At 46.9% G+C, this 23,394-nt stretch overlaps 2 protein-coding genes across 3 annotated transcripts; both read left to right on the forward strand.

Moving 5' to 3' along the window:
- The first annotated feature begins 4,647 nt into the window (after positions 1–4,647).
- JPT1 (Jupiter microtubule associated homolog 1) lies at positions 4,648–16,113 on the forward strand. 2 transcript variants are annotated; one of them, XM_051634995.1, is made up of 5 exons: positions 4,648–4,862; positions 8,053–8,195; positions 8,858–8,955; positions 10,867–10,894; positions 15,126–16,113. In XM_051634995.1, exons 1-5 carry the CDS (start codon positions 4,807–4,809, stop codon positions 15,266–15,268), a joined length of 468 nt encoding a protein of 155 aa, XP_051490955.1. In that variant the 5' UTR covers positions 4,648–4,806; the 3' UTR covers positions 15,269–16,113. The 2 variants fall into 2 exon arrangements, with proteins under 2 accessions (XP_051490955.1, XP_051490956.1); XM_051634996.1 differs by lacking the exon at positions 15,126–16,113 and having other exon boundaries at positions 4,694–4,862; positions 9,239–10,894.
- Positions 16,114–16,820: 707 nt separating this feature from the next.
- Positions 16,821–23,215, forward strand: NT5C (5', 3'-nucleotidase, cytosolic). Its single transcript, XM_051635229.1, has 5 exons — positions 16,821–17,276; positions 21,601–21,701; positions 21,779–21,839; positions 22,590–22,704; positions 22,788–23,215. The coding sequence occupies exons 1-5, from the start codon at positions 16,821–16,823 to the stop codon at positions 22,928–22,930; spliced, it is 876 nt and encodes a 291-aa protein (XP_051491189.1). The 3' UTR covers positions 22,931–23,215.
- The last annotated feature ends 179 nt before the right edge of the window (positions 23,216–23,394 follow it).

Raw genomic sequence — 23,394 nt, forward strand, 5'->3', positions numbered from 1 at the left:
TGAAGTTCACTTTAGCCTCATTTTTAACTGTTCTTGTGGTCTGTGCTGGTAGCTTAAGGATGCCAAGGGATAAAGGAAAACTGGGCAAAGAGGTGTCCCATCCTAGTTGGGAGGTAAGTTTTTCATGTGTATTAAACAGCTGGGATCTTTCAGGAACCCAGGCAAATTATATTATTGCCCACAATCTTCAAATAATGTATTCTAAAGTGATTGCCATGCCATTTGGTTAATCTTCCTCTCATGATTTTTAAATGAAAATGAGTGAAGTCACAATATTCTGGTGAGTTCTAGTAGGTGACAGGACCTTGCCTTCAGTGTACACTGGGTCATTAGTCCCTCAGTTTCAGTTGTGAAAGAACAACTTAAAGCATTATTTGGCTGTCCAGTTATTAAAAAAGATGTAACCAAAATTAATCATCTCAGGCACCCGAAGGCATTTTTATTAATGTGCAGAGGAGGATAGTGACAGATTGAAAGAGCAGCTGGTTTTGGTGGCACCCTTCATTAGCACCTGAAAATCAGTGCCTTGAGTTGACCTGCACAGTGGGGATAATGGCTGCTCAGAAGGGCTCTTGTGGGATTGATAGTAAGTGACCTGAGATGCTGGCTTAAAAGTGGTTCTAGGAGTGTGAGGCTGAAATGGAATATGCTGAACTGCCAAGAGTGTAAGGAAACACTGCACGTGGAAATGTGAGAGGGACTCTTGTGGTGGCATCTCAGGGTATTTCAGCAAAAGAAAAATCCCTGAAGTAGTGTTGAGCTAATTCCTGCCTCAAGGTAACAACACCAAAACAGATAAAATGTCTCTGCAAAGGTGATGGTCAAAGCCAGATTATTTTCTCAAGAGAATATTTCTTCTAGTACCTTCCCTTCCTTCCTTCTGGTGGTTTTATTGTGACTGTTCCTGCAACTTTAATGAAAAGGTATAATGTGACTGGCTCAAAGAAATAATACTTTGTGCTTCAGCCAGTTGGAAAGAATTGCATTTCTAAGGAATAGCAATTTGTTTTCAAAGCTAAAAATGAAAGAGGAGATGCCTAGAATCTATTAAAAGTGAACAATAAATTTGAAGGATTTTTATTAAGAGTTTTAAATCATGGCCAGTTCTCAGTACACTTGGTTCAGCTGGTGTGATGGGCTGTTGTGGAATAATAAAGGATGATCTAAAAGCATTTAAATAACTCAAATTATTCTTAATTATATTGCCAGTGTAACTTGATATGGTTCATTCTCTGGATTATTGAGGTTTGTTCATTCTGGCTGTTAAACTCTTCCCAAATGGAATGTGTTCTGATAGGGAACAATTTAATCCTCTATCTTGTTTTTTTGTATTTATTGTCAGAATGAATTGGTAGTACAGCACTTCTCCCTGGTGGTTAGGAGGTAGGAGTCTGAGGAAAACAGGAGATGGAAGACTGAATTTTGATCCATATTGCAGTTTTTGGTTGGCCTTTTAGATGCTTAATTACAGAGGTTTCCTGGTTTCTTCCCCAGACTAACAATCTTACTCCAATGTGGAGATGCTGGGAGGCCCAGCTGGTTTTGATGAAATTGTTTGAGTACCTTCAAAGGGAAGAGTTTTCCTCTCCTGAAGAAATTCAGTTTCCATGGGAGGAATGAGGGAAGGCTGGTGGTGCTGGCAAAGACATGGCTTGCTGCCAGCAGGGAGCCCTGTGGAAAGACAACAGGAGTTTTTGAATTGGTGAGGAGCTGCAGTGGGAATTGGAAGAGCTGTGAGGTTTGACAATCAATTAATCCTGAGATAAGGATGATTATGGAGCACTGAGGAAAAGACTAAGGTTGTGGAAGTCCAAATAAATAGTAAATAGATTGTTGCTTCTTAGGAATATTTTCTAGAGGAACATGGATACAAAAGACACCCTTTGTGATTCATTTAGTGCTGGTTTTGGTGGCTTAGGTGCCCTGTCTTCAACATCCAGTCCATAGATCCCAGTAAAGCACATCTGATGCCCTGCAAGGGCTCTTCAAGGATCACTTGATTAAGAAAAGAGTTCAAGCAAAGTGGACAAAACAAAAGTGGAATGAAAGGAGCTCTTTAAGGACTCTTCCCCTTCCAGTGATGCTTGTATTTTTTCCCACTAAGGAGCAATGCTTTGGAGTACACTGCCAGACTTGGCCCTGCTGGGTGCCCAGACAAGCACAGCAGCAGAAATTGGCCACTGTTTGTTGTTGTTGTTTAGAACTACACCTCTGCAGCTTTCAGAGAAGTCTGGATGTTCTGATTCAAGCCTTCTTCCCAAATTGTAACTTACTGTTAGGAGCTTCACCTGAAGATGTAGAGAGGCACCAAAGCAACCCTCACAACTCCTGCAATGTATACAGCATCTGCTCAGCAGGTCAAACTGTTGAATCTGGATACCAGCCTTCCACTGGACTTACACCATCCATCACCTCATGTCTAAAAGTCTTTGACAGCTGCAAATCCAACTACAACAAGGATTATTTCATAGCTGATGCTTACTTTTTACCTTCAGCTGTGAATGAACTGGGGGGAGAAGACAAGTCTGAGCCAAAACCTCTTTTTGCCTTATGTATTTGGAACAAAGAAAGAATGCACTTTGCCACTGTAAGTAGCAGAGATGGGTGTGAAGAAGAAGCCCTTGGTCACAGGAGGATGACCAGGCTGAGGCTTTTCTCGAACCAATGGTATTCTCCTTGCCTAACCCTTGCATTTCCTGGAGTCTTGTTCAGACTTCCAGATGCTTTTTGCATTCATGGTGATGAATTTCAGCAACAGGTGGAATTGTTTGGGCTCTTGAGTTTTTTAAACAGCTGCTGAGAATTTTTCTGGTCAAATGTCATCATGCTGGGAAGGATTGTAAGCCCTGCTTCTGCAGCAGTCTTTATAAACCCCTTTATCCTGTTATGGGTAAATAACCAGCAAAGCAGCTTTCATTTAAAGACTGTCCTGCAGTCAGGACTGTCTTGGAGATCAGTGTGGTCCCTTGGAAATACTGAAGGCTTAGAATTGTAAAGCTGCATGTCAGAATTAGCTTTGTCAGAACAGGTTTTTCTTCATCTTGACTTTAAAAAATGGCTCCATATGTCTCAGGGGTACAAATTTAAGAGTCAAATCCTGTGGATTTGAATGAGAAGGCATTTAGATGACAAAATACTTTGGAAAGTTCCCAAAAGATCAGTTTCTTACCTGTATGCAAAGTAGGTATCATTTGACTTCCTAATGCCCAAGCCTAAGGGATAATAGAATTAAAACAACTGTGTCATGTTACTTAAAATTTCCCTTTAATCTTCCTCTAGAAAGATGTGATGTGACAGAGAATTCCCTGGGGGCCTAAATAGTGGTTGAGGCTCTTTTTAATATATATATATATATATATAAAAAATAGATCCTAGATTAGGGAAAAAAACCCCAAACCTAATTCTGTGGTCCTGTTTGTGTGGTTTTAGCAGCTCAGCTCTGTCCCCAGTTGTGTTAATATTAAGGCTGATTAGAGTTCAGACAGATGACACCCCATGTTGTGTGTAGAGTGAAACAGCCACAACTTTGCATTTTCTATACCAAAAATAAATATTTTCTAGAGAAAAGTGGTTTGGGGGCATTAAGGGCTGTTGTTAGTACAAACTGGGAGGGATGGGTAGAACAAATGGGGTTTTCTTCCCCTTTTTCTGTCCTTGATGCAAGTACTAACTAAAATAACGTTGGTGGCGGCAGGTCCTAATGCATGAATTTTGGAGTAAGAGTTGTGATCGAGGCAGTATCTACATGTCTGGAAGTTGGCAGGGAACTCGGGAAGTTCCCAGTCACCAAATAAAAGGTGGATTTGAGGGGGATGTCCGTGAGTTCTGTGGAACAGCCACAGCTGGGAAGGGTGCAGCTGCAGCAGAGCAGCGTTGCTGGGACGTGTACTGTGCCGACCACGGATGTTCTGAGACTTGCCTAATTGTCCTGGAATACTCCACTGCTCCAAAATCCCCTGATGTCACTAATTACTGCATTCCATGATGTATTTTGAGGTGGCATCCCCCCAGCCCTGTGTGTCCCCGTGTTTGACGTGCCTCCATCTCAGTTGGACCCAACCTCTCACACTGCAGCTTCCAGACAAGTCTGGATCTTCCAATCCTCACACACCCGGGTTGTTCATCCCTGTATTTTTGCCGTGGCTCCGTGGAACGCGCTGAGGCAGCTTCAAGGCAGGTACGAGGGGCCAAACTGCCTCCCAGCGGGGTGGTGCGTGAGGGAGCGGGGGTATGGCCGAGTGAGGTGGCTGGGCTGGGCACTGCTGGCCCCGATGGTGGCTGAGGTGATGTCCTAGGAGGGGCAGTTTGCCGGGGCTGCCGTCCCGCCCGCCCGCCCGGGGCTGAGCCCCGCGCTCGGCAACGCCACCGGCACTTTTGTCTGGCCTCGTGCGGCTCAGCCAATCACCGCCCCCCCCGGGGACCGCCCGCCAATCACCAACACAAGGCGCCGCCCGCCAGGCTCGGCCAATCAGCGCAGAGCAGACGTATCGCTTCACCAATCGGCTCTCACGGATGAGGCAAGGCGCCTCGGGATAGACGGGGAGGCGGGCCCAAAGGTAGAGTGGCAGAGCGTCGTCCAATAGGAGCGCGGGATCGGGTTTGAACCGCCCAATCGGGGAGCGGCTGCGGGGCGGGCCTTAAGAAGGTTATAAAAGGAGCGGCCGGGGCGGGCGGCGGTTGCAGTTGTCACCGGTGGCAGCAGCGCCGGGGAGCGGGTGGGTGGGTCAGCGTCGCCGGGACCGCCGCTCCCGCTGGCCTCTCCACGGAGCCTTTTCCCCTTCACCCGTCTTCTCCGTCCCTGTCGCCATGACCACCACCACCACCTTCTCGGGCATGGACCCCAGTGGCAGGAGCAGCTCCAGGTCCGGCGGGGCTCGGGGGCCGGTGGGGCCGTCAGGCGAGGCCGTCGCTCCCCCCTGCCTCGCCTCGGGGCCCGGCGGGGGCTGCGCGGGGCGGCCCTGGCGGGAGCGGCGGAGCCCGGAGCGCGGCGGGGGGGCCGCAGGCGCCGGCCGGGTCGGGGCTCGGCGTGTGCCGTTCGTTTTTTACCGTTTCCCGAGCGGGCCGGCGGGAGGCGGCGGCCGCGCCCAGCCGGGGGCAGCGGGGGGCTGCGGGCTCGGCTGAGCTGCTGGGGGGGCTGCGGGCCGTGCCCGTGCCCTGCCGCAGCTGCCCGGGGGAGGGGGAGAGCGAGCCGCGGGGGTGGGAGCTGCCGGGGTGTGCCGGTGCGTCCCTGCCTCTTCGGAACAAAGAAGGGAGGCGACTCGTGGCGCGGCCGCGCAGCCACCTCTCGGGGCGGGGGGCGACGGCAGCCGCGGCGCCCCCGCTCCCCTCCGCCCCCTGCCCGATCCCTTTCCCGGCGGCCGCTGGGCCCGCCCGCGGCCCCGGCCCGCCCGAGCAGCTCTGCCGCGTTCTGGGTGGGGCCGAGCGGGCTCCATTGTCTGCGCTCCCCGCTCTCCCCACCTGCCCGGAGCGGCGGGAGCCCGCGGGTGGGTCCCGCACCGCCCTGCTCGTCTGACCGGCCCGCACCTCCCCCGCCCGGTCCTGGAGCTGCTGCTTTGCCCGCTGCCTGGCAAGGGAGCGTGTTCGGGGCGAGGGGAGCCCCTTCCCCGGGCTGCGGCGGGTCGGGGGATCCTCCCGGGGGCCGAGGGGTGGTGGGGAGGGGGGGAGGCCGCAGCGTGTCTCGAAACAAAGAAAACTTGGCAGGTAGACGTGAGGAGATGCACAGCACTTGGTCGGGCATCCACGTTTCTGCAGGAGTAGCAGCTGGTTTGGAGAGGATCGTGGCGTGGGTTTTGGGGTGTTTTTTTTTTTCGAGCCATCATGTCTCTTTGCTGGAAGGTTTTGGCCTGACAAAGCAGATGCTTCCTGTTTGCTTTTCCGAGTACGTTTTAAAACAAAGCAAAAGAAACGCAACCCCTTGACAGGAGTGGTTTCTGGAGGGAGCTTGGGGTGTGTTTTCAGTATGCATCATGGGATGAGGTGCAATTTAAAGAGCATTTCATGGCTTGAAGTATTAAATGTAGCTTTGGTGAAGCATGTTGCAACATCTCTGGGCTGTGAGAGGTTTTAAACAAAATCTGTCAACCTCTGGCTGAGGTTGGCAAGAGGGGCTACTCCTTTTTAGCAGTTTGAGTGATGCCTTTTTTTCTTTCAATTGCCTCTTCTGTTAATTTCATTAAGACTGTCAGTGGAAACTGTTATGCTGTTAAGAGAGTTCTGGTTTCACTGCTCTGGTAAAATAAAGGTGATGTAAGATGGGTACAGACCCTCCTGTGAACAGACTGTTCTTCAAATCAGTAAGTGCAACAGATGCAACTAAGAAAATAAACCTGTACCAGGACATTTCCTTTGAGGGGGTGGGAACATAATGGAGTGTGAGTCAAGACCATTGGGCCATATCTCTTAATTCAGAAAGAAGGCTAAGTAATAAAAATGTTATTGGATTATTAAAACATGTCATACAATCTACTGGGATCCTCCCATTAGCAGCTGGAACTTAAGAGAAGAATTTTTATAAGGAAAACTAGTTGGCTAGTGAAGTAGAACTATCCCTGCCAAACACCTTTGTGAATTTTCCTTCCTGTTGCATTGAGTTCTGTCAGCAGGAGAAGTGTTTCTGTGTTGCATCTGGAATGCAGTTGGCACAAAGTCTCTAAAGATCTGAATGCTATTGCCAGTGGTGATGACATGTAAAAACAGACTTGTTCTTTGTGTGGAATTCCCAGGTTTGGTGCACTGACAATCTGTGTACTGTTTTCTGTTGCAAAGGTCTAACTTTATTAACTTGTTTGTAAAGAAGAGGAAGCATGCACCATTCCTTGCTTGTTCTGGCCTTCATTTGAAGGCATGGATGTCTTAAAAGCCATGTTGGTGTACTTCCACCTCCCTGGGGGTTGTGACAGTTCTTAGACAGCCGTATACATTTTTATTCTCTGGGCTTCTGTCTGGCTTCTCCAGCTAACACATCAGCCTTGGAAAAGACGTCATGCTTCAGAAAATAAATCTGAATGAATTTACATTTCACCATTTATTTTGCTGTGGTTGTTAATTTTGGTTGAAAAGCATACAGCTGATGGAGTACTGGGAAGGCTTCTTTTGTGTCTGTCTAATAGGAAATTGGTAATCATAGAATGACTTGGGTTGGAAGAGGCCTTAAAGATCACCCAGTTCCAGCCCCCTGCATGGGCAGGGACACCTCCCACCAGCCCAGGCTGCTCCAAGCCCCATCCAACCTGCCCTTCAACACTGCCAGGGATGGGGCAGCCACAGCTTCCCTGGGCAACCTGGGCCAGGGTCTCACCACCCTCACACTAAAGAATTTCTTCCTAATGTCTCACCTAAATCTCCCCTCCTCCAGTTTTGATCCATTACCCCTTTTAATTTCATTTAGATTTTAATTTAACTTAGGTTATATATCTGAAGCTTTGTATACGTGCCTCTCCTAATAATAATCTAACTTAAAACTGTTTAATTGCACCTTTTAAATCTAGTCCAGTAAACATGCTGCAGACTTTAAGGTTTTTCCAAGGAACCAAATCTAAACAAAGGCTGCAGCCCCCAATCATCAGTGATGCAACCAATACTTTGCCTCACATGCCAAGCTTTTAGCTGCCAGTTTGAAGATTAATGTCCACCTTCACAGGGTTCTCTTAAAAAAGCTGGCATTTGACATGCCCAGAGACTTTTTTTTTCAGTTGTCACACATTGAAGACTGGTGGTAGCAGCAGCTCTTGTTGACACCATGTCAAGGGCACAAGCAGGGTGCAGGAGTATTTTATTTTTGTAAGTGTTGCTAAAGAGTAGTGGAGATCCAGTGCCTGGACTGAATGCTGGCAGGCAGCTTTTACAGTTCCAGTGATGTGCTGAAGACATGGCAGTGTCAGTGCATGCTCCAGTCATCTGGTGTGGTTTCTGTCTGGGCAGGATTTATCCTGTGTGACACTGCCCCTTACAAAAGCCAACAAAGATCTCTTGGCTTTTTACTTTTTGTTTTCTATGTTGGAGTGTAGCTGAGTAATGATGCACCTGAGGTTGAAAACCTGACTCTCTCTCCAGGGTGCTGCGTCCTCCTGGTGGTGGGTCCAACTTTTCCTTGGGTTTTGATGAACCAAAAGAACAACCTGTGCGGAGGAACAAAATGGCATCCAGCATCTTTGGAACTCCTGAAGAAAACCCACCTTCCTGGGCTAAACCATCAGGTAAGAACATAGTGCTTTGTTTCCAGAACTATCGATGTGTATAAATTCATCATTTTTATCAGTTTGCAGCTGCTGGTGGCTCAGTGTGGAAACCAAAATTTGCTTCCTACTTGGTAGTTTAGGGCTATAAATTATAGTGGTTTTTTATTTCTCATTTTTAATTACTTCCAACGTGTTTTGTTGGGTTTTTTTTAATATTTAGGTTTGGTTTTTTTTTAAATGCAAGTCTTGGATGTAGATGTCACAAGCAAATAGCTGAGAGAATTGCACTTTGAATGTGATTTCTCCAAGTTAATCAAGTCAGAGTAAGATAAACTTATGTCTTAGTATTTGAAGTAGCACTTACTGGTCTTGATTAATCAGAGGAAGCTCAGCTTTGTGTTCTGCTTCCAGCTGGGATTAAGCTGCCATTTCTGCAGAGCACTTCCAGTATGGGTGGCCTCAGCACCCTAGTTGCCATGTGTTTAAATGTCACCCTGCACTGCATGAGATACTAATTTGTGAGACATAATCTAAAGGACCAGGACATCTTAGAATGGTAAAGCTTTAATGTAAAAAAACCCACCCAACCAAAAATAGCCCCCAAAAGCCTGACTGACTTACGATCTGCTTTCCCAGTAAGTTTATCCTGCAATCTGATGAGAATCAATCTCTGCTTGTAGGGACTAAGCCAGGTGAAATCAGAGAAGACTCTGAATCATCTGGTCCACAAAGAAGAAACTCAACTGATGCAAGCTGTGGAAACTTTGTAGATCCCAAGGTCAGTACATTAACTATGGAGAGCTTGATAATGGGGCAATTCATGCTCTGTGTGTGATTCATTATCATCAATGTTCACACAGTTGGAAACATTGTAGGATTTGAATCTGTTCTTTTCCTGAAGGTTCTTGTACATGTGATAGTCTTACAGTATGGTGATGAAGGGCTGGATTTTTCTAAAAGAGCCACTTTCTGGAGCTCTTAACTCTTCTTACTGATGAGACAGTAATGAAGTGGTGTGAAATCTTAGCTTCAGCCATGCATGTCATTGTGTGTTTTAACAGATTTTGCAAGCAATAGTTACCTACAACAAACTGACGAAGGACTTGGTTTGCCATCCCAACAAATACTTCAGTAGCCTGAACACGTGTTTTATTTCTGTTACTGTCTAATAAATCCATCAGGTGTGTCACTTGATGTAACCTATATACTGGGGAGCAATATATGGAGCAGGGTTTGTAGTGTTAATGTGGGGTTTGCTTGATGTATGATTATGTTTAATGGGAAAAACAGGATTAAGAGTAAAATTCCTCTGAACTTAGAAATATAGGAACCTAGGGTAGACTGCACTTGCATAAACAAATTATAGAGGGGAAAAAAAACCACCCTTGTTCTTTAAAACTCTCCAGCTTTTAAGTTTTCTGAAAAGAACTGGGTAGGTGAATAGCTGATCTCAAGTATTGTGGCAGATACCTTTTGCCTCGTGGGTTATAAACTGCAACTGTTATTTTTATAATTGGCACTGATCATCACTTTAACTCCTTTTTGTTGTTAACAGGCACTTTGAGCCATTAAATTGTTCTTTGTTGCAGAAAATGTCTTGTTCCAATGTATCAAATATAACTGAGATTAAATTTATAGCTGCTACCACAGAAAAGAAAACTAAACTGTTTAGTCTAATTCTATTTTCTACTTAATTATGTTAAATACTGTGGGTTCTCAGCTTTGCAAACAAATTCTTCCACTGCAGAATACTTTAATTTTAGGCAGTAATTACAGCTGCAAACAGCAGGAGCTGGAACTAATGTTCTGCAGCCCTGCCTGAGACTCAAGGTGATACATTTGCCCGAGTTCTGCACATTTATATCCTGATGTCTGCAGTTTCACTATGAAAGTAAGAATGTTGAATCTGTGTAAGCTGATAAAACCTCGTGCCATTGAGGAGCCTTGGCTACTGCTGGAAGTTTCTTTGTGTCAAGTTGCAGCCTGTGAACAGATTCGGTATGAAAGGAGCATTTAGCTGTTTACATAATGAAGGAAAATTTATCAGTAATGTTGCAAAAAGCTGGCCTGCATTTAACAAATGAAGTTAAATATCCTGGATAGAACAAATGCTCCTGGCCTTGCTAACAGATAAAAGTTGGAACAAGTTGCTTAGTATGAAGGAGGGGACACTGAACTAGTGCTGGTTGTTTAGAGTGTAACTTCCCTGTCCCTCCTGTTGGGCAGCTGCAAAGTTCTGGCTAGTGGCAGTGCTGCCTGATGTAGGATGTGTGTGATGAAGTGTTCCTGTCCACCTGCACCCTTCACAGCGTGGGAGTAACAAGTGTGCCATGTCATCAGGGTTACTTCAGTAGCATCTGTCTCTTTTTTGGAAGTATGTTGGGGTAAATAAACAGCTGATAAAGTTACATTCGTCATTCCATAAGAACTGGTGCTTACAAACCCATAATATTAATCTGCAGAATATGTATGCAGAACCCACCACTCTTGATATCTGTCCCTAAGAGCCTGTTGCTGGTCTAAAAGTGCTTCAGCAGCTCTGTCACTCAAAGTGTTGCTAGATAGACCAGGGTGCCCAACCACCATGGTCAGAATGTGGAGCGAGTGTTGAGAACCCTCTCAGCTGAGGGGAAAAATATATGTATTTATTTATGAAGTGTGAGATCAAATGTGTTTCTCTGTCTTCTAGGGGAGAGATGGTGCTGGTGAAACTTCTGGTGAGTAACTCCTTTGGACTCTACTAGTAAAAGCCTTTTGCAGTTAGGTGCTTTTGAAATAGAAGAGGGTATAGAATATACAAATAATCATGTGTTAGGAGACAGCTCAGGGTTGTTCCTTGATTCAATCAAATCAGTAAAGTGACCTGACTACCTTGGAAGAGTGGATGTGGAATGAAATGGAGGAGTGCCTGGCAGACATCAGGTTAAAAATGAGAGCAGTCCTGTTCAGTTATTTTGCCAGCAGCAGTTGGTGTCAAGATTTAAGTGCTAGAAGGTGAGGTGGATACCATCTTGCACAGAGTTCAGTGATGGAGAGACTGTTGTGCTGCTAGAGTAGCTTGTCATTAAGTGGTACAGGCAACGTAGTGGATTTTAGTTGAGCTATTTACTTCTTTCCTGTTCTCACAGTAGCAGATGCTGCATTCCCAGAGATCATCAGAACCAGCTACTGCATCTGAAAGTGTGTGCATTAACCAGCTGTTAAGTTCCTGTTAGTTTTTAAATGCTAATTTTTGCCCAGGAAGTGACATGCATACTGCAAATTTCATGTAAACAGGGGCATTTCCCCAGCAGTGTGTGTGTTAACTTTGAAGTGTTTTTTCTAGCTCTGAGGCTGGAAGTCTCTGCTTTGCAAGGTTCACCTTAAGAACAGCTTGCTTCCTGAGGAGAGCAATGTGTGTGTAACAGGTACTTTCTAAGTGCTGCTTTCAACACCTAAGAGTTGTGGGAGATCACTGAAGCCATTAGCAGTTCCATGTCCTGAAAAGACTTCTGCTGGGAGGGTGAGAGGTTTCCCAGAATGTTTTTCACTACCTTTAAGTGGTATCAGTTCCCAAAATAAGTCTGGCTTCTTTAGCAGGCTGCTTCTGATCCAACCACACAGGCTACTTTAGTATTTCTTTCCCATGTGTGTCTGATCTTAATTAGCACTGTAGGCATTTAAGAGTTGATTGTCTCAAGTAGGAGGATGTGGTTTGATAATAGAAGTAAACTGATCTAAGGGTTCTGCTGCTTAAACCAGCTCCCTGTGGGGTCAGATGAGAGCCTGCAGGCAGTGGTGAGGCAAGAGGAGATGGGGTGGGAGGAAGCAACAGCAGGGCTGCCTGGGTTAGCAACAGCTGGCTGAGACTTTGAATACAAAACTGTATTCCTGGCTCTTAGAACAAGTTCCCGTTTTCACACATGTCTTATTGTTGGGTTTTGATTTGCTTCTGGTAAGTCACAGTAAAGGAGGTTCTTGTCAAGTACCAAGTTAAGTGTGTACTGGGAGGTGGTTTTAAAAAATAGTGTTAATGGAGAGTAAATGGTTTTTTTTTACTGTTGTGGCCAAGACTCAAAACTAAATTTTTTAAGATGGTCAAGTTGAAAGAGAAAAACAACAGGCAAACATTGGGATTTTAAACTTCCACTGATGGCACTTAGGAAGGAGTAGAAAGTTAGTGCTTCCTGGACCTGAAGCCTGTGGCAGATACCTGAGAATGTTGCTGGGCTGTTAAATTAATTTCTACCATTGACAGCTTTGGGGTATTGCAGCTCAGTGGAGCACAGAGTCATGCTGAGCTAGCTGTGTCACTCCCACCACTTGATGTTCCTGCTGTGTGAGCTGGTGAACATCCCACCTCTCCCATGTGCTGTTGTGCTGGAGGTTGTAGAGTTGTCTCCATGGTTGGAAAGGGACTGAATGAATCCACCTCCAAGTAAAATCTGTCTGCTTACAAGTTCACAGCATAACTAGATTTTTAATAGGTTTCCATCATCAAAAATGTTTATTCTTTTGAATCTGGAAAGTATTTTCTGTATGTAACTGATTATCAAACCCCAGGTAGGTGTCAGGTGGGGCATGCAAGTTTATTTAATCATGTCTGTCTGGGAGAAGAAAGCATGTTCCTTTTGCAGCAGTGTTCTTGCTTCCTGTTTGGGAACTGGTGTTCCTTTCTGGGCATTGAAGTTTCCAGTGGTTTTCCAGTATACTCAGAAAGCTGTTTCAGAGATGATATGCTTTCTGTTAAGAACTTTAACATTTGATCTGATCCCATTGCATTTACCACTTCAGTTATTAGATTAGCAAACTCATCTATGCCTTGATTAGGTGGAAGTTATTAATGTGTATATCAGCTGGTTATATGAGCTGTAGAAACTTCTCCAGAGTCTTCTGTGATAGTAGTTCTTGTTTCTTTTCTGAGTCAGTTAGCACTGTGGATTTAATGACTGACAAGCTAAGGGGAAGTAGACAGCACTCAATTGACTGTCCCCAGTGACTGGATAACACAGGAAGGTGGACTCTGGCATTTGGTGAGCAGATGCTGGTGGTGAGCACTGCACAGAGCTTGACTGTCTGCTGAGGGCAGGGACAATGAGGCATTCAGGGCTGGGTGAGCAGTGGCTGTGGTTCCCAGCTTGCTGTGTAAGCAGGCAGGGGTACAGATGAGCTACAGAAGCATCAAGCTCAAAAACTTCCTATTAAGTGTTTTGTTCAGCTGTGCCTGTGGGTTACTGAATACAGCAGAGAATCTGTGTTGTAGATTGTGTTACACAGAGTCTCTATGAAGCTGCTGGAGTTCTTTGTTGTTATTATAAGCATTAGATACAGGGGGGGGTCAGTGACACAAGTGGGTTTTCAGTGTTTCTGATTAAATTCTCCCTGAAAGATTACTAAAACCAAACAGAAAAAAACCCCAAACCCACAAAAAGCTGAGTTGCCACAGAATGGGAGGAGAGCTGCTCCTGTGGATAGGAAGGTAGCAAAAGGTAAAGGGTAGTGATTGCTTTTCAGGTTGGAAAAATGAGCCATGGGAAGTGATGCTGGGACTAGTTTTATTTAGTGACTTGATCTGTGACCTGGAAAAGGTAATGAACAGTGAAGTCTCCAATTTTGTTGGTGATATTAGCTCTTCTAAGTAGCCAAATGTGCTGATGGTGAGAAAAATCTGGCAGAAGGAATCAAATAAGATAGGCAGGTAAAAAGGAGGCAGAATAATCTTTATATAAGTCTAAAGTAATGCATGGGGGGGGGGAAACCCCAGAATACCTCATCTGTGTCAGTGTTGTGTCAGCTCTGTGCAGCCCTTGGCTCTCAAGTCTTATTATTGGAAATTCTCTGAAATGTTTGGAGGTGCTAGCCAAATGTTGAAGATCATCAGGGAGAGAATGGGAAGTGACAGTGGTTTGCCTCTGTACTCAGTGATGTGCCCACACCTTAAATCCTGCATGCAGTCCTTGAAGTGTAAAGGCCAGAAGGGTGTAGTAATCGGGTGAAAGGAGGTGCAGAAGTTGCCTCGTGAGGAGAGACTCAAATCTTCAGTTCAAATAGAAGTCTGGGGGAGTGGGGTCAAGATTTAGTAAATCATGAGTTTGGAGGTTAAGGTGAATATGCAGCTGTTCCTCAGTTCCTCCAAAGCAAGAACTAGTCATTAGATGAAACAACCTGGTCTGATTAAAAAAACCAAAGTATATCTTCATGGAGCTGGTGAAGAAGCTCTACTCCCCTCACTGAGTATCAGGGAACTTCTGGGTGTTGATGTGGGCCTTTGGCTCTTAACTGGTTGTGCTCATCTATAAACATATGAGTTCTTGCTTTGCTCATGAATTCATTGTCAGCAAAGCAGATACTTTAGTTATTTGCTACAGTATCTAAAGTGCTTCCTGTGAAGAAATTCTTTTGTTTCCTGTCTTCATTTGTTGAGAAGTATTTAAAATAGGAGAAACTATCATGTGCTTTCCAGGGAAAGCACGAAGGGAGCCTCCCCATGCATGGCCATTCCCCAGCCTGTTCATGTGAAGCCTCAGAGTGTGTGTCAGATGCTATGAAATTGGGAAGGTAGCTGGAGCCCTTGCTTACAAGCCCTGATGCTTCTGAGACTGGGTTTCCAGCACCTGCTCTGACTTGAGTGACAATGGTCAGACTCATGTGCTGACCCAATATTTAAGACTTAAGCTGCTTGTCATTTTAAAAAAATAGAAAATTAAAAATATGTTGGGGTCTTCTAGTAGTGAATGTGAAGCTGAGTGAATGTGGCTCTTGAATGCCTGAAAGTGAACTGCAAGGCCTCAGGGTTCATCTGACAAACACTTCAGAGGGCTGAAGTCTGTCCTGCCAGCAGGTTCCAGCAGCACCCTGTGTCTGTAAGCCTGGAGAGAAACTTAGAGGAGCTGATGATCTGTCTAAGCCGGTGAAACATCTGGCTTTCATCATCCACACCAAACACTTTAAAAGCTTCTTTTCTTTTAGAAAACACTGAGGCTGATGTAGAAGCTGCCCCAGGTCAGAATGAAGAGAAATCCCTGCCTGCTGCACCTGTTCCTAGCCCAGTAGCACCAGCACCGTCCAGGAGAAATCCACCCGGTGGCAAGTCCAGCCTAGTCCTCGGTTAAACCTTTCCCTTCCTGACTGTTTTGAACTCGTGTCTGTTTCTTTCCCCCATGCTTGTGAACTGCACAACTTGAGCCTGACTGTACATCTCGAATTTCTTTCATTAAAAAGAAGCACTTTATGTACTCCTTTTTTTTTTTTTTTTTTTTTTTTTTTTTGAGGTCAAGGGTTTTTCCACTTCTGTCCTGTGTTTCCCCCAGATCTGCTGGAAGTGACATGAGTATTTTCTAGTGATAGACTTGAGGGAAAGCTTTATGAAGTATAGTAATGTCATTCAAAGGAGAGTAGATTGGTTCTAAGTGTGCTTAGAGGGTTTTTTGTACTGAGATTTTTTTTTTTTTTTTAGAACCCCTTAGCTTTACAAAGGTCTCAAATCCTGGTTAAACAGGCCAGCAAACAAATCAGCAAGAGCCATCCCTTCCTCCACGTGTGGGATTTGGGGATGTCAAAGGCTTCACTGTCTCCATGTGGTAAATGCCTTCAGCCCTGCTGCGCCATATCAATTGTAAAGTGGTTAGTGTACACCGTGCTGCCTTGAAACACTGAAAATTCTTGATACTGGGCTATTATGAGTGCAGGGTAGGTGCCAAAAAGAGGGCTGGTGACCAGAGCTGCCTGGCCCAAGGCCAGGAGGGGATTTGTTCAGACTTTATTCAGTAAAGGTGGAGTGGATCGTATAAATAAAAACTACAGGGCATTTTTTTTACAACTGACTCAATGCTGTGCATGATCATGCTGGTGCTTGACCATGAGGTGGAAAAAAAAAAAATCTCATCCTTTAAAGTGTGTGTTGTAACTTCACAAAGCTGGACTGTTGCTTAAAAGTAAATAATATAGAAATTTTGAAGCAGTGTTTCCTGTGTGGGTTTTATTTCCTGGGTTTGGTTTGGTTTTGTTTTCGGGTGTCCTGGTCTCAGCCAACCTGCCCTCCTGGAGCAGAGGTGGGGTGCAGCAGCAGAGGTGGGGTGCAGCAGCAGAGGGGAGCTCTTGCACCTGACTTGATGGCACCATCATGTGCCACCTTGGTCTGAAGCAAGTGTCTGATTATCTCTTTGTTTTTATCTTCTAGATCAGAGGAGCATGGAAAAAGGCTTGATGCGTATGTTTTATATACATAGAGATCTAGATAATTTTTTTCCTCTCAAGAAAATAGAGGAAGGTTTATTCTCCTCAGGAAAAAATAAATAAATTAGACCCTAAGAAGAGAGGGGGTAGAAGGGAGAGCAAACTGTGAAGTTCTCTGTTGTCCTGGAGGGGATCTGCTGCACCATGAGCCAAAGCAGTGGATTGGTGCAGACCTGGGGTGTCTGTTGGAGAGTCTGCCTTTTTCCACTCTCCTCCTGGAACAACCAGTGCCCAAAAAATTACCCTGTTTTTCCAAGTAAGTTTTGGGAAAGCAGCAGCCCTGGCCTTCGGTGCTTAACCTCGAGCCGGCTGTGCTGTGCTCTGCCGCGCTGCTCCTCCCAGCCTGGCGTGTCCCTCCCAGCTGACATGTGCTAAGATCATGCATCCCCGGGAGGGGTTTGATGGGCCTGGGAGAAGGAAAACAGTCAAATGATACTTCTTTTGCAAGCTCCACAACCGGTGGAACTTGCCGATGCTCCTCGACGGCTGCTGAGCCTTGGGCCGTCCTCCTCTTGCAGGAGAACAGCCCCAAAGGTGCCGAGAGCCTTCAAGACGCTCCTTGCCCCGTGGCAAACGAGCCCGGGAGCCCTCGCGGCTGGGCGACCGAGCATCCCCGCCCTCCTCATACATATTCATATATTCAAAGCCGTCTTCCCCCGTCCCGCTCTCGCGGGGGTTCCGGGCTCAGGCGGCGGGATGAGCGGCGGGGCCGGTCCCGCTGCCCTGCGGGTGCTGGTGGACATGGACGGCGTCCTGGCCGATTTCGAGGGTGCGGTGCTGCGGGGGTTCCGCTCCCGCTTCCCCGGGGAGCCGCGGGTGGAGCTGGCGGAGCGGAGGGGCTTCTCGGTGCGGGAGCAGTACCGGTGTCTGCGGGAGGACCTGGCGGTGAGCGGCGGGGCCGGGGCACGGGCGGGCTGCACCCCGCTCCCCCGCCTTCCCTCCCTCCTCTTCCCCCTCTCCCGCCTTGCTGGGAGCGAAGGGAATCTCTCCCCTTCCTTCCGACCCACCCTGGGTGTGCAAAGCAGGGCGGGAGGGTTTTTTCTTTAAAGGGGTTGCTACAAAGGGTTTGTTTCACGCTGGTAAATTGTGTAGCAATAAGGAGTGACTTCTTCTGCCCTTCACAAAGAGGTGTGTGGGGGGGAACTGGCGGTTCTGCCATCAAAAGAACTGGATGGAACCGTTTGCTCAACCATCTTTAGCTGGTTCTTTACCCACTGGTGAGCTCCTGCTGTGCAGCGCTGCTGGGAACTCTCGGCAAGTGTTGCTGTAGCTCCGTGGCAGGGCAAGAAGTGCAAACACTCTGTGTGGGGTTTGCACAACTGCTAAAGCCCCACATCTTTTGTCATTCTGGCGAGCAAAGTGCACGGTAGGTAAGTGACCTGAAACAATGTGTAAAAAGCTTGTGGTGCACCCTACATCTGTGCAAATTGTTGCTGCTTCTGATGGTTGCCAGGGACTGAATGAATATCAGAGACGTTTGCAAGGTAACATTAAATACTGTAAATCTAGACTTGGCACTTCCTTCTGGTTACCACAGGGCAACCAGGGACTCTGTAAAAAACCAATGGATGCTGATCCAGGCTGTGCTGTACATTTCATCTGAGAAGTTCATTGCTAACTTTAACATCCTGTACTGAGCTTCTAGGTTTTTTACTGTTAAGAAATGACAAATTAATTTCCCTCCTGATTTATAGGATCCTGCACCAGCGTGACATTGCAGGGTCTGGGCAGCATTTGCTCAGGCTCCAAGCTGGCTGAGCTCTAATTGATATCTATTGATGCTTGAAACTTCCCAGAGCTAGTAACTTGTAAATGTGGGGAGTAGGTGTGATTTGTTTAGCATTTGGTATCAACAAACACCATTTATTGCTTAAGTGAGTATTCCTTAAGTAAATCCCACCTAGATACACTGGGATAAAAGAATTGCAAGTATGTGAGGGGTCATGGCTTTTAATTTGTTCTTATTTGGAACGTCTACAGTCTGTTCTGTCCTGAAAGTTGTGTTCTATTTTTGGCATTCCCATTCCCTAATTTGGTTCCTGCTCATCCTCTTCCTTCCCAGACCGTAGGTGTGTCAATGGAATAACCAGGTAACTGCTTTGAATCCCACACAGATCAGCAGTGGCAGAAAGCTCTTATCTTGCTGTTCCTTATGAGCCTGGCTTCCCAAGGAAATTAGGCTTATGTAGTTGTAGTGTGTGTCTGTCTCCCTCAGTAACCTCTGGATCTCTGGGGTGGTTTAGGCACATCTGGCAGAACGATCAAAGATGTGAAGCTCCTTTAGGTTTTATGTAAATGCCACAGCTGGTTAAAAAGAAAGAGCTTGTTAGCTGTGGTTAAAAAGAGAGCCCTTGTGAGCTGTGGATAAGAAGAGAGCTTGTTGGCTGTGCCACGGTGCAGGGTGGCTGTGCTGCAGCAGTCTCCCCGCACGAGAGGGTCTCTCCTTGCCCCAGCTGCAGGAAAAGCTTTAGTAGAAAGCCACAAGCAAGGGGCTTGTCCATCCCGTGCTGTGCAGAGACACTGAATCTGCACTTTGTCAGCCCCTGAAAGGAGGGGGGTCAGCCTGACGCCAGCTCGGGGGCAGGTGTCTGCTCTGTCTGCTCAGGAGCTGATACTGTCGTGACAGGGGTGTGGGAAGTGCTGTGATAACGATTTACCAACTGCCCTCTCACCAAGCACTGATGCTTTGTTACTTCTCAGGAGCTGCCTCTTGAAATTTGAGCCATTATTTTGGTTTTTACTGTATTTTTTGCTGCTAAGTTGACCATCGGTTTCACATTGTAAATCCATTTCAGTGACAAAGAACTGTGCTCCAGACTTTCTTCACTGTATTTTGGTCTCCTGTGTGTGCAGCAATTTTCTTGAGGGGGATTTATTTCCCCGGGGTTTAGGATGTGTTACCTGGTCCCAGACAGAGGCAAAAAAAGGATTCAACATCTCCAGTGGTGGCAAGAATTTCTAGAATTATTTTCAGTATTGCAAATGGGAAAGCTTAGGGAGAGATATAATTCCTCCAGTTTTGAATCTAAGTTACCTTGCTAATGGAAGTTAAAAGCAAATGTTTGGCTATGATGGGATGAGAATGAGGGGGGGGAAAAAAATGGTTTTATTTCATTTTTCTAGGAAAACTTTTTTGTTTTTGACAAATGGGTCTTAGTTCTGAGTCCTGAAATAAAATTTCTCTTCCCAGCAAAGCCAAACTTTTGTGATGTGGTGGAAGCTTCCCAGTTTCTGGGGTCTTGCTGTAGGATAAAAGAGCTTTCAGACACAAACCCTGATTCTGTTACTCAATCTCCTTGGGAAGAGCTCCAGGGAGTTGTTGCAGGGATCAGTGAGGCTTTGCATGGAAATAGAGATCTGGGTAGATCTGATTGCCACATCCTCACCCAGACTCCTCAACCTCTTCTGATTTGCCTATGAAATCAGGCAGCCCTTCCAAACTTCTGGCTGTTGATTTATGTGTACATGATGATAGCTGAGTGAGCACCCTGAGCTGGGAGACTTGTTTAATGCTGCCTCCTTCTCATTGCTGCTTAATTGAAATGGTTCTTAAGTTGATGTTCCACTGATATAGAGCAAGAACCCCATAGCTGGACTGTAAAGCAATCTTGTACAATTTCTAAGCAGAGGCTGCCAGGCTGTCTTTGAAGAATACTTACCCAGAACTCAGTTTTCTAAATTGTTTGGTGGCATAGAAATGTGAGACTTTGATGCTTGTGGAAGAATGCTGGCTCAGCACTTCTGAATTTCACTGTATGACCCCAGGGAATCACAGAATTATTGAGGCTGGAAAAGACCTCTGAGATCATCGAGTCCAACCTATGACCTGACTCCACCACATCTCCAGACCATGGCACTAAGTACCACCTCCAGCCTTTCCTTGAACACCTCCAGGGATGGTGACTCCACCACTTCCCTGGGCAGTCCATTCCCATGTCTGATCACCCTTTCCACGAGGAAGTGCTTCCTAATATCCAACCTAAACCTCCCCTGGTGCAGCTTCAGGCCAGGCCCTCTTGTCCTGTCACTGGCTGGGAGAAGAGCCTGACCCCACCAGACTCCAGCCTCCCTTCAGGTAGTTGAAGAGAGTGAGAAGGTCCCACCTGAGTCTCCTCTTCTCCAGGCTAAACAAGCCCAGCTCCCTCAGGCTCTCCCCGTCAGACTTTCTTGTGTCTTAAGGTAGAAGAGATATTGGAAGCTTAACCTTTCTGTCTGAGAATTAAAGGTCATTGTAGAGAGGTTGGTGCTGGTCTCTTTTCACAGGTAATTAGCAACAGAACAGGAGGGAAGGGCTTCAAGCTGCAACAGGGCAGGTTTAGACTGGACATTAGGAAAAATTTTTCACAGAAAGAGTGGTCAGACACTGGAACAGGCTGCCCAGGCAGGTGGTTGAGTCATCATCCCTGGATGTGTTGAAGGGTCATTTGGATGTGGTGTTGCTGGATACAGTTTAGTGAAGATGTTTGTAGAGCAGGGATAATGGTTGGACTCGGTGATCCCAAAGGTCTTTTCCAACCTGAATAGTTCTATGGTTCTATGAAACTTGGGCCTAGAAGTGGACTCAGCCCTTCACACTGCTGGGCTGCTGCTGCTGCAGGTGCTTTGTCAGGAGGGGTTGTGTGATAAGAGGAGTGGAGTGATAAGAGGAGCCGTCTGCTGTGACCTGTGCTGAAATGCTCTGACCCAACACAGGCCACTGAACAGCCAGGAAAGGGGGCTACTGGATAATGTATGTGTTTGCCCACTAAGCCCTGGTAAATTCCTGAGCCATAATCAAATTTCAGTCAAATGTGACAGAGGAGCAGGAAGCCTCAAACTCGTCCCAAGAGTTCATGAGAGTTAGGAAAGAGACTTGCTGGAGGTGTGAGCTTGTCTCTGAGGCATCAAATCGAGCTGTAGATCAGTGCTGTGTTCGTGGTGCTACTCATGGAGCAGCTTGTAGAAACAAAGCCAGGTCAGGATCAGCTCTGCCTCCTCACTCCAAACAAGCCACCAGAGAGTAACTTCTCATTCTTCTGTGTCTGAGCTGGATCTTTCCTGGAACCCTAAAGGTGAGAAACTTTATCATTCACTCTTGATGTGAAGCATCACCTCACTCTCTGGAGCCCTGGCCCTTTGATGTCTGTTACACAGGGGATAACAGGTCAACTTGTGCACAGAATTGGGAGAAAAGCATGAGTGTTGCTAATGGTTCTGCTGTCTCTTGCAGGCTAAGGTAGCCAGTGTTTATGAATCACCTGGCTTCTTTCTAGAGCTGGATCCAATTCCAGGAGCCCTTGAAGCTATGCGGGAGATGATCCACATGCAGGAGTAAGGACAGACTGCAGCCCTTTCCCATTATCCTACGTGCTTTCCCCTGATGGCTAATGAAGGCAGTTTCTTTTCAGCACTGAAGTCTTTATTTGCACAAGTCCTCTCCGGAAATACGAGCACTGCATCGTGGAGAAGGTGGGAGAGAATTTCTTGTACTGGTTTTAATGCTGCTTTTGCAAAGCCTTGGGATTTCATACCACCCAGGTCAGAGTCATTCACTTGTAAAGACAGTAGCTGCCAGGTTTCCCCTTGACCCCTCTGAGGGGCAGCTGCCCAGACACAGAGGGATAATGTAGGATGGGGAATCTTGGAATGCCACAGGGTGCTGGCCTTATTGTGAGGCACGTGAGCCCAGTCCTGCTGGAGCTGTCGTGTGACACTGCTGCTCCAGCTCTGTCAGCAGCTGATAGCAAAGGAACTTGATGCAGCACCGCTGGGAAAGGCCAGCTTGGCTGTCAGCATGGTCCACAAGCATGGGAGATTCCCTTGGGATTCCATAGTGGAGCCTCCTCAACCCAGAAAACCTTATTCTCTCTAAATCTGGAGCCTGAGAAATGGAGCTGTGCTGCAAGAGGCCAGTGATGAGTTCAGGGAAGGCTATGGTGTTGGAATTAGCCCTGTTTGAGACTGGCACAAGAACAGAGGGGGGGACCTTCATCACTGGAATTATTTCGATGGGCACAATCGACCTGCTCTGGGCCAGCAGCCAGTGCTGCTCACAACCCACACAGGTGAGGTCAGTGCCCTGGGCACAGCCAGCCTCCCCGGCCAGGAGTCACAGCTCTGGGGTTTTGGGGGAGATTTGCTGCACGGGGGCTGATCTGAGCTGGGCAATGTGCAACGTGAGAGCACGGCAGAACATTCTCTTACATCTTGCCTCTGCAGTATAAGTGGGTAGAAAAACACCTGGGACCCGAGTTCGTGGAGCGGATTATTCTGACCCGGGATAAGACCGTGGTGTCTGCTGACTTGCTGTTTGATGACAAGGACACCATTAAAGGTTTGAAAAGCAGTTGCACCGCTTGGTTGGCTGGGGAGGAAAAGCCCCAGCTGACTGCAGCTCTCCTCCCTTGCCCTCCTCAGGTGCTGAGCTGAACCCCAGCTGGGAGCACGTCCTGTTCACCTGCTGCCACAACAGGCACCTCCAGCTGCCGGCCCCGCGCCGGCGGCTCCTGTCCTGGGAGGACGACTGGAAAGCCATCCTGGAGAGCAAACGCAGGCAGTGACACGGAGGTGGGAATGCTGTGCTCTTCCCACTGCCCGGGCAACAACCCACCCACCACTGGCAGGGAGATCCATTCCCAGGGGGCAGCAAGCACTGTGACCCAGGCAGGGGCACTGCGGGGGGTGTCCCTTTGGAAATGAGCCGCCCTTGTTCCACGTGCTGCAGAGCTGACTCCAGGTTTCTGGAAGGCTGCTCTGCATTCAGTTAATCTCTGTAGAGTTCTTTTGAATGTTTTTGCTGTTGGTGAGGAGGAGAAACTATAAAATACAAGCAGTTGTGGGTTGTTTGTTGGGCGTTATGTTTTCCTTGTGTGCTCATGTGCTTTTAACCTCACTCCTGTTTGTTTTGGGCTGAGTGGGGGTGGAGGGGAGAAGAGAGGAAGAAGAAAAGCTCTGAAACTTCAGCAGACACAGCGTGGGTGTCTGTCAGGGAGCACTGTGCTCAGCAGCCAAACCCTTTTAGGTT

The sequence above is a fragment of the Apus apus genome, chromosome 17 (assembly GCF_020740795.1).
Source record: "Apus apus isolate bApuApu2 chromosome 17, bApuApu2.pri.cur, whole genome shotgun sequence".
Classification (NCBI taxonomy): domain Eukaryota; kingdom Metazoa; phylum Chordata; class Aves; order Apodiformes; family Apodidae; genus Apus; species Apus apus.